The 9279-nt window shown below is 48.1% G+C and overlaps 1 protein-coding gene across 2 annotated transcripts; it reads right to left on the reverse strand.

Moving 5' to 3' along the window:
• Positions 1-664: 664 nt before the first annotated feature.
• Positions 665-3339, reverse strand: LOC103557210 (antileukoproteinase). Of its 2 annotated transcripts, none has more exons than XM_008529623.2 (4): positions 2924-3339; positions 2079-2237; positions 1441-1590; positions 665-928 (listed from the first exon to the last, which is right to left on the reverse strand). In XM_008529623.2, exons 1-4 carry the CDS (start codon positions 3003-3005, stop codon positions 876-878), a joined length of 444 nt encoding a protein of 147 aa, XP_008527845.1. In that variant the 5' UTR covers positions 3006-3339; the 3' UTR covers positions 665-875. The 2 variants fall into 2 exon arrangements, with proteins under 2 accessions (XP_008527845.1, XP_008527846.1); XM_008529624.2 differs by having other exon boundaries at positions 665-862; positions 2924-3081.
• Positions 3340-9279: the final 5940 nt, after the last annotated feature.

The following is a 9279-nucleotide window of genomic DNA, read 5'->3' on the forward strand; positions in this document are numbered from 1 at the left end:
GATGGAGTGTTTCTGCTGCCGCATGAGAGGGATGCATGTAGGTAAATTGCCCTGCATCTGCTGCCGGGAGAGACTCCCTGACCATGGGAGATTGAGGCCCACCATGGAAGCTTTCTTCTCTGTGTGAATAAAGCATTGTTGCATCCAGCGCTTGGCTGCATTGTGCTTTCCTTGGAGATTGCCACCAAAAAGCAATGGACGGAAGTGCTTAGAGTCCTCCTGCTGGGTTGATAAGTGGTGTATGTCGTGCTATTCAACATTTATATTAAGATAGAAGAAATAGTGTTTTGAGAGAGACAAGAAATGAAAGAGGCTCAAAATCACCATGGAAGGCATTCTTGGAGAACCTGCTGTGGTCCAATGAGATTGCTATTTATTTCACATACATTGCACACCTCAAAGCTCCAAACACTGTAAGAAGGTGATATTTATTGCCACTTTGCAGATAGAGAAATTGAGATTTAGGAGACAAATCACTTGTTCAAAATCACAGAGCCAGTTTTTTCAGACTCACGATGTAAATTCGTGTCTGTCCAGCCCCTAAGCCTCTTCCTTCCTCTCCACATCTGTAGGAGGGATGCCTCACGTCCAGACATTCCCTCATCACCTCCCACCCAACTCGGACCCCCCGGTGAACCACAGAAGCAGGCTGTACAGAGAGAGATATGCTCACTTATTTATTCACCAATCAACAGGCATTTCCTGAAAGCCTGCTGTGTGCCAAGCTTTCCCCAAAGGAGGTATTGATGGTAGAACCACATCTTCACCATGAAGTCCCCCAGGGATCCAAGCCTGGGAGCAGAAAGGGAATTCCAAGACCACACAGAGGATCCAGAGCCTTTTCCAAACTGCGGAAATCAGGCTGTGAGAGAAAATCAGATCAGCGCTTCAATATAGGAACCAGCGAAATCATCTCCAGATTCTTCCCCTGAGATAGAGAAAACAGTAAGGCGATGGTGTAGTTGAAAGAGTCTTCGTATCAGGAGACTGAGTTCAAGTCTCAATTTTACTGTAAAACTCTAAACTCAGAGCATTGAGCTAGAAAATTCTCAAAATCCACTGATCCTTTGGGCTTTGACCAGAGACAGCATGCTGGAAACAACCTTAATAATAAATGCTTAGCGTGCAGGTGCTTTACAGAGCACTTCCAAGGTCACTGGGTCCCTTTTACGGATAAGGAAACTGAGACTCAAAGAGTCACTTGCCAAGGGCCCCCACCCGAAGAGGCTGGGATAGAATCAAATCTAGGAATGATCCTGTGGAAATCCTTGCCCTGAGGCTTGGGGAACAGTGCTCTTGAAAGACAAGGGGATCAGGCAGAGGCTCCACTTGGAGTGGGGATCAGGAGCCCCCTGCTCGTATGAGCCTCCTGCTCAATCCAGAGGGTTGGGACTGAGAGGCCAGAGGCCGGGAGGTCAGTCTGCCCCAGCCCCTCCTTACCTTTCACAGGGGAAATGCAGGCTTTCCCACACATGCCTGTGCAGCACTTGAGGTGACCCTGGCACTGGCCATCTGTCTCACAGTGATTGGGGGGGTCAAGCATCAGACATTGGCCAGGAGGCACTGGACAGTTCCCAGGCTTCTTCTCAACTGGTGAGAGTAGAGTCACAGGTCAGAGGCCTTGTACCTTCCACACCACTCCCCTGCTTTTGGGACCCAGCCCCAGCCCCAGCCTGAGCAAGCAGAGTCACCTCCTCCCCATCTCCATGACCGTCACTTCCTTCCTGAGGCCTATGTATCTCCTGAAGGTAGGATCTGGCTCTCCTCTAACGCCAGGCCCCCAGGCAAAGCATGTGACCAGTTGTCCAGCTCATTGGATGGGTGGTTGCCAACTGCCTGATTATCTAATGACCAGATGACTATTCCCTGACAAACTGACCTCCTGATAGACTGGCTTCTTCACCAGCCAGGTGAGTGACTTCCTATCTAGGGCAATGTGACTCCCTGACCAGCAGACAAACTTGGCTCAATAATTCTTGGAGAGGGGGAGGCCTGGCAGGACCCCATCCCCCACTCCCGTCCCTGTGGAGACTGTGTTCTAGGCTCACTCCTCCCCATCTGCTCTCCCACCTCCTCACCTGGCTTCGAGATGGCAATGGGGTCCAGGCATTTGATTCCACAAGTATCCCGGCAACATTTCTTCTCCCCTTGACACTGCCAGTCACTCTGGCACTCAGCCTTCTCATATCTAAAGCACTGGGCAAGCCTTCGAGGAGGGCAGGCTCCAGCTTTTGAAGCTTTTGAAGAAAAGGTCAAGAGTTCAGGAAGGGGTTGGGTGCTGAGAGGCCATCACGACTTGGGGACAAAGCACCACTTTCCAGGAGAGACCCTCCCCCAGGTCACTGTCCACATAGTATGAAGGGAAATGCCTGTCTGACCTCCATGGAGAGGGACAGGCTTGATTAAACCACAGGCATGGGCAGGAGAAGTCACAGACTCTGGAGAAAGGCATAGGGCTCCCAGCCAAAGCTTCCTGCCCCACGGGAAGACAAGACTCCACAAAGGCAGGGAGGCGGTCTGGGAGTGACGGAGACGGAGAGAACTGAACAAAGACGAATGGAAGCAACGTGACAGGTTGAGAACTACAGCCAGAGGCAGGAAAACTAAAGGACAGAAACAGAGAGAGACACAGGAGGACCAGAGACTCAGATGACAGAGTCACAGACAGGGTGACGGGGGAGCGAGGAGGTAAGAACGGAGAGGGAGAGAGGCCTGGGCTGACAGAGTGGCTGAGTAACAGAAGCGATGCTCAGAGGCCCTCACAGAGACCTTGGAGCCCAGCTGGACACGAACCCACCCTCAGGGAGGTCTCCTGAAACTAAGCTGAGAGAGCAGAGCCTAGAGAAGGGGCTATCCCCACACCACCAGGAGCCCCCATCTCTGACCCTGCAGCCGTGATTGTATGAGGGTGACTCCAACTCACCATTTCTAGCACCTTCCACAGTCCAAGGTGCCAGGGTTCCCAGGGCAAGAAGCACGAGGGGGAAGAGGCTGCTGGACTTCATGGTGAGAACAGAGGTAGTTCTAACGGCCAATGCCAAACCTCACTATTTATATTTTCGCTAGTGGGTGTGGCCCTACCAGAATTTCCTTGGCCCCTCCCAGCTGCAATTGCACAAGCAGCTCAGTGAGAGACCTGCAGTCCCGATGCCACGGAGACAGCTGCTCTTTCCCATCCCAGGCAAGACTGTGAGATAACAGAATAACTGCCAGGGAAGGAATAGAAGAGGCTGGCCTGGAAGATGTCAGCAGGCTGATAAGGAGGCTATCTCAGGTGTCCATCAGAACCCTAAACATGGTGGGGGCCCCAGGCCCATTAGCCTTCTAGGTTAGGCGGGGAGAAGGGGTCACTGCAGATGCTATTTATATCTGGAGCTGAAACGGAAGATGTGGCCTCTCATCTGAGAACTTGGGCAATGCACCCCCAGTTCTCACATTCCCGGACTCTCGGGCATTGTGAAATTCTCTACTGATTGCTCATGCAATTGCTGGAAGGGGTTGGCTGCTGAAGTGGCAAGGCAGCTCACCGGTCACTGTAATCAACATTTAGTTGCACGGTCATGCGTTACTTACTGACGGGGATGCGTTCTGAGAAATGCATTGTTAGGTGATTTCGTGGTTGTGCAAACATCATAGAGTGTACTTACACAAACCTGGATGGTAGAGCCTACTACACACCTAGGCTATATGGTGCTGATCTTATGGGACACTGCTATATATCTGGTCCATTGTTGACCAAAACATCAGTTATGTGGCACATGACTATAGTGTATAATCTGAGACATTAGAGGGATGCTTTCCATCCCAAAATCCCCTACAGGTAAAAAAATTACGGCTGTTATATAGTAAACCTATTCTATGTGCTATACAATCTGCCTAGATTGCTTCTAATTATCAAGAGCGTTATTTTCTCTAGAATTCAACCCAAACTTGTCCAACTGCAAAGCCCAAGCTCTTGCCTCAATATCATGTGACTTCTTGATGTTTGGGATTTCCCCATTCATTCCTCAAAGTGAAGATTTGTAAAAACTCAAATAGACATGAAAGAGTCATGCATTATCAAGTAGTGACAGCTCCCCATGAACTAATTTGTAAAGTTTTCTCCAACCAGACAGCCAGCTGGCAGCAGATCCCTCTACGAAGTCACTCAATGGTCTACATTTTGGCGGGAAAAGAAAAGGAAGGAAGTTAGCATGACTGGATAATGAGTAGGAGCCAGGTGCTTTCACTCCTGGCTGGAGCACTCAGGAGGGCAAGAAAGAGAAAGATGGAGGGTCTGCCTTCCACCAATGGGCAATATCACTGTCAGCTCAACAGCGTGGCTTAGATTCCGGATTTTGGTTCCCACTTACACGACCTAGGGGACAACTGGACTCTTCTCACACAGGGATGAGCATAGGAGAAGCTGCCACAGCCCCCACTCTCTGTTTCTTCCTATTTTCTTCAATGTCACATTCAAGAGAGTATCTGGAGTTTTCCAAATAATTTGCTTCTTAAAGAGGGAAAGAGAGAATGCTACAGCTAGAGCTCTCTATCTGTGATTGATTGATAAGGCCAACTCCTTTCTCATCAGAAAAGAACCCTGTGCTCAATTAGCAATGTCTGCCATGGGCACCATAGGAGGGTAATGACATGTATGATCATTTCCATCCTTCACACAATTGGTTCTAATTCTTTAACTCATAGACTGTTAGGATTAAAAGGGGTCTCAGAGGCCATTTAGACCAGAAGTAAACCAACTACAGCCTCTGGACCAAATCCAGACAACTGCCTACTTTTCTAAAGAAGTTTTATTGGAACGTGGCGTACATTCATTTGTTCATGTATTGTCTACGTTTACTTACTTTCCCACTACAACAGCAGAGTCTCATAGTTGTGTCAGAGATCAAAATTATTTACTGGAAGCCTAAAATATTGGCTCTCTGGTCCTTCACAGAAAGTGTTTGCTGACTCCTGATCTGGACCAAATGGCTTGCAGCAAGAAGCTGAGGCCCTCTGGAGAAGGTACAAGCCCAAGGTTGCATAGCGAGTTAATTACACACCACCAGGATGTGCTCTTCTAAAACTGGTTACTCCAATACCGGTCCCGAGTCTGTTTGGTGGTGGACACTTCCCTTCCTAAGTCGATCTGAACTGGAAATTAATTCACTAAGCCGACTTCACACACCATTTACTGCCTTCTGCTGAATACTGGAGATTCATTCAGTCATTCGATCCATTCACACAAAAATTATTTAATGAATTCTTTCTGCGTGCCAGGCATTGTGCTGGGTCCTGAGGCTACAGTTAAGAAGATACATGGAGCCCGTATCGTGTGATTATTAAGAACCTAAACTTGGAGTCAGAGTTACCTGGTTGGAAGAAAATCACTGACCCTCTCTGAGCCTCAGTGTCCTCAGCTATAAGATGGGATATTGGTTTCTCTGATGTCCCATGATTGTTGTGAGGAGTATTTGGCAAGCCTGCAGCTCAGTGTCTGGTCCACTCAGGAGAGTGGACGTCATTCTCTTTTTTTGTTTTGCTGAGGAAGGTTAGCCCTGAGCTAATATCTGTTGCCAATCTTTCTCTTTTTTTGCTGAGGAAAGTTAGCCCTGAGCTAACATCTGTTGCCAATATTCCTCTATTTTGTATGTGAGCAGCCACCACAGCACGGCCACTGACAGTTGAGTTGTGTAGGTCCATGCCCGGGAACCAAACCTGAGCCGCCAAAGCAGAGCGCACTGAACTTAACCACTAAGCTACCTGGACTGGTCCTCAATGTTGTTCTTATTACAGTCGGAGACACTGTATGTTAGGCACACAAGAAAACTGTCAGGCTCCAACTACAGCCCCAGTCCTTGGATGTGGACCCCTCCTGCTCCTATGGTGTGGTGTGGGGGGCCTGGGCAAATATTTTTTGTGGGGTTTCTGTCTATTTAAACAATTTGATTAAAAAATGTTACAAAACTCATGGGCCCACGTGAGGTATAGTGACTTACCCATGAAGATTTGGATAATGGTAGAGAAGAGGTACCAACATATCTGCTTATTGTCCAACCAGAGCATGTGAAGATTCCTCTTAGGATCCAGGCACTGTTAACGAGCTCTTCCTTTTATTTATTGTCTGATGTGACTAGTTTCAGATCTCCCAGCACAAGAAAAGGCGACATCTTTGTTATTACACAGAGTGTCATAGCTCTCTATTGTTTGTATTAAAACAACATAGACATTTGTGATGGATAATTTTATGTAGCAACCTGGCCAGGCTCTGGTGCCCTGTTCTTTGGCCAAACACCAATCTAGACGTTGCTGTGAAGGTATTTCTTAGATATGATTAAACATTTAAATCAGTAGACGTTGAATCAAGCAGATAACCCCCCACAATGTGGGTGGGCCTCATCCAATCAGTTGAAGGCCTTGAGAGTAAAGACAGAGGTTCCTTAAGACTGAAACCTAGGAACCCTGCCTGACTTTCCAGCCCGCTGCCCTGCAGAATTCAGGTGCAAGATTGCAACACTAGCTCTTACCTGAATTTACAGCCTGCCCTGTGGATTATGTACCTGCCAGGCCCCAGGATTGCAAGAGCCAAGTCCTTAAAGTAAATATGTCTCTCATTCATTCTCTCTCTCTCTTCCTCCCTCCCTCTACCTACCTGTCTATGTATCTTTCATATATACATGGGTTCTATTTCTCTGGAGAACCCTGACGAGTACGACCTTCTTCCCTCTGCAGTTCCCAGTACCATTTGTTTAATCCCAGTTGCATCGTTATTCCTGCAGCTGCATCACCCACTATCCGCCCCTCAATTCTGGTTTCCAATTACTGTCTCAAAAGTCATTCCTTGTTGATGACCTCCAGAGCAGCTAGCGGGAAGGGGGGTCTGGCTGCTGGTGGTCTCGCCCAGGGACATGCTGAGTAGTGGGATGGGACCCGGGCGCCTGGGAGGCTGTGCACTCTCCCTGTGAGTATCTCCATGCCTGAGGGGAAGCAACAGTAAATGACAAATAAACAACACCATGACAGCTCACAGAAGAAAGGAGAAAGTAGGGGTTTTTGTTTGGCTGGGAGATTTTCGGTGCCTTTAATAGCACTTTTTTCCTACTTTTGAATGAAGGGCCCCACATTTTCAGTTTGCCCTGGACCCCACAAATTATGTAGCTTGTCCTGGAGGGGCTCATGGATAAAGTGAGAGGAGAGGTCTGTTCACACAACAAATGTCCATTCCTCATCCTGCCCAGCTCAAGATTGACCTGGGAGGGCACTTGTTAACCAGAAGGGGAAAAAATCCATTGGAAGGGCCCCTTGGCTTTGCAGACTTGCAGTCCAGTAAGGTGGCTGCCCTGGATGCTAGTGATGAGGAGAGGAGTAGAGGGTGGGAAAGAGCCAAAAAGGGAGAGAGGAGGATCAGGACCCATGCAGGTCTCAGTCCAGGCTGGAGGTGCTCGACCCCAATGGGACTGCTGGCCCTGGCTGGCCCCAGGCAGCAGAGGAAAGCACAGACAATTTTGAGGAATGTGCTCTGAAGCACAGAGCCCTGAGGTGTGAGGCCCAGGGCAGAAGCTCCAGCTGCCCGGGTCTAAGGGAGATACACCTCAGATCTCCCCATACTGATAGCAGATGGCATCTCTGCCCTTAGCTAAAAATTCACTATATTTCTCAGTCTCAAAAACAAATACAAAACAAAAACCCTTTTGGAGTCTGAAAGTCAAGAGACCAGGTTTTTGTGGCTCATTTCTGCATGAATGAGGGAGCCACTGCTTTTCTTGTGTCTCAGTTCCTCCATCTGTCCCAAGATGATAACTGTGATGCCAGGGAATTATGTCACCTGGCTTCCTCCTAGGCCACACACATCCCAGGAGCCTCAGCTCGTGTTCTGACTTTTCCAGTTGCGTTTATAACTTAACTTGAAATATTCCCTTGAACAAAACACTCAAAATATTCCATAATGACCGAAGGCAGATGGGGATGCAGAAGCCAGGAGGCCTGGAGAAGTAGCCAGACATGGTGGTGAGAGTGTCAGGGAAGAATTCCACCGAACTGGATGGAAAGAGCAGACTGAGAAGGCAAGAGGGGAGGGTCAGGTCATCTCAGTCACCTGTGGGGATCCGTCGGTGACAGATGTGACAGCCAGGTCTCCCACACCTCAGAGACAAACAGATGGCCTAACGACTTCCTTCTCGGTATTTCCCCACCCAGGAAAGTTTGAATTTTACAAGGTTTGAATTTCTTCCCCAGACACTCATCATATTCCTAATAAAACTGGGAAAGGCGCACTGTTCTTTTAGACTCAAATGTGAGTGGGTGGGGAGCTATCAGGTAAATTAGAAGCTAGGCAAAGGTGAAAAATGTCCATCCTTCAAGGAAGTAGCTGGAGGAAATAACCAACAATGGCAGATCTCAAGTGTCTTTCTACCGATGCTCATCTAGAAGGTGCTAGGTGCATTGATCAGGATTCTACAACTTATTCTTTCAAAGGCAGAGTGTCCCCCCAAGGGGAAGACATCCATTTACCATGAGGTTAAAGAAACAGAGGCTGTGCTGTGTCGTGAGGAAATGCTTAGGGATCTAGTAAGACAGAAAGACAAGCAAGGTTTGGACGTTAGAAACTGCAAGCAAGACCACCTGTGAAAGAAAACAGGGAAAAGAAAAACTGAATTTGTAAACTCTAGGAGCTAGAAGTAGCCTGGGAAAACATTTCCCCAAATGGCTAGCATCCAACTCCTTTCGCCTGGATTATAGGATTGAATCCTGCAAACGTTATAGACTCGGAAATCAATCAGACCTGGCTTTGATCCTGGCTACATCACTTAAGAGCTGCATTACTTTGGGCAATTATAATCACCATCATTAATATTCATTAGGAAAGCATTTACTGAGCCAGTCACAGTGTTACGTGCTTTGCGTGCTTTGTCACATTGCATCCTCACACGGTACTGGGTAGATATTAATGTCATCCCACTTTACAAGTGAGAAAAATGAGTCTCAGAGAAACTCTCCTTGCAGCGTGACAGGAGGTGGCAGGATCTTGGACGGACATGGCATGCAGATGACTGATTGATTACTATGGCTAGAGAGTTCTGTGTGTCCAGGCCTGAGGTCAGTAGACAGTACCACCGTGAGGCCATCTCTGTAGCCCAAACAGAGCAGGTGCCTGGAAGATGATGGAGGACCTAGGCTTGCTAACATCACTTCTGGCCTCCAAGGAGCACCCTTTCATCATACCCAGGACCTAGAGAGCCCAACCTTCCTGGAGAATAATTCCAAAAATAGACACGATGCATATGCACAGAACCTCACTGG

This window comes from Equus przewalskii, chromosome 21 (genome assembly GCF_037783145.1).
Source record: "Equus przewalskii isolate Varuska chromosome 21, EquPr2, whole genome shotgun sequence".
Taxonomy (NCBI): domain Eukaryota; kingdom Metazoa; phylum Chordata; class Mammalia; order Perissodactyla; family Equidae; genus Equus; species Equus przewalskii.

What these genes read in the sequence shown, in the direction of transcription:
- LOC103557210 (XM_008529623.2), bottom strand. Translation starts at nt 3,005, where the DNA reads ATGAAGTCCAGCAGCCTCTTCCCCCTCGTGCTTCTTGCCCTGGGAACC. An exon ending in TGTGGAAGGTGCTAGAAATG is followed by an intron (nt 2,238 to 2,923) that starts GTGAGTTGGAGT and finishes TTTCTTCAAAAG; the next exon opens with CTTCAAAAGCTGGAGCCTGC. An exon ending in CTGCATTTCCCCTGTGAAAG is followed by an intron (nt 929 to 1,440) that starts GTAAGGAGGGGC and finishes TCTCTATCTCAG; the next exon opens with GGGAAGAATCTGGAGATGAT.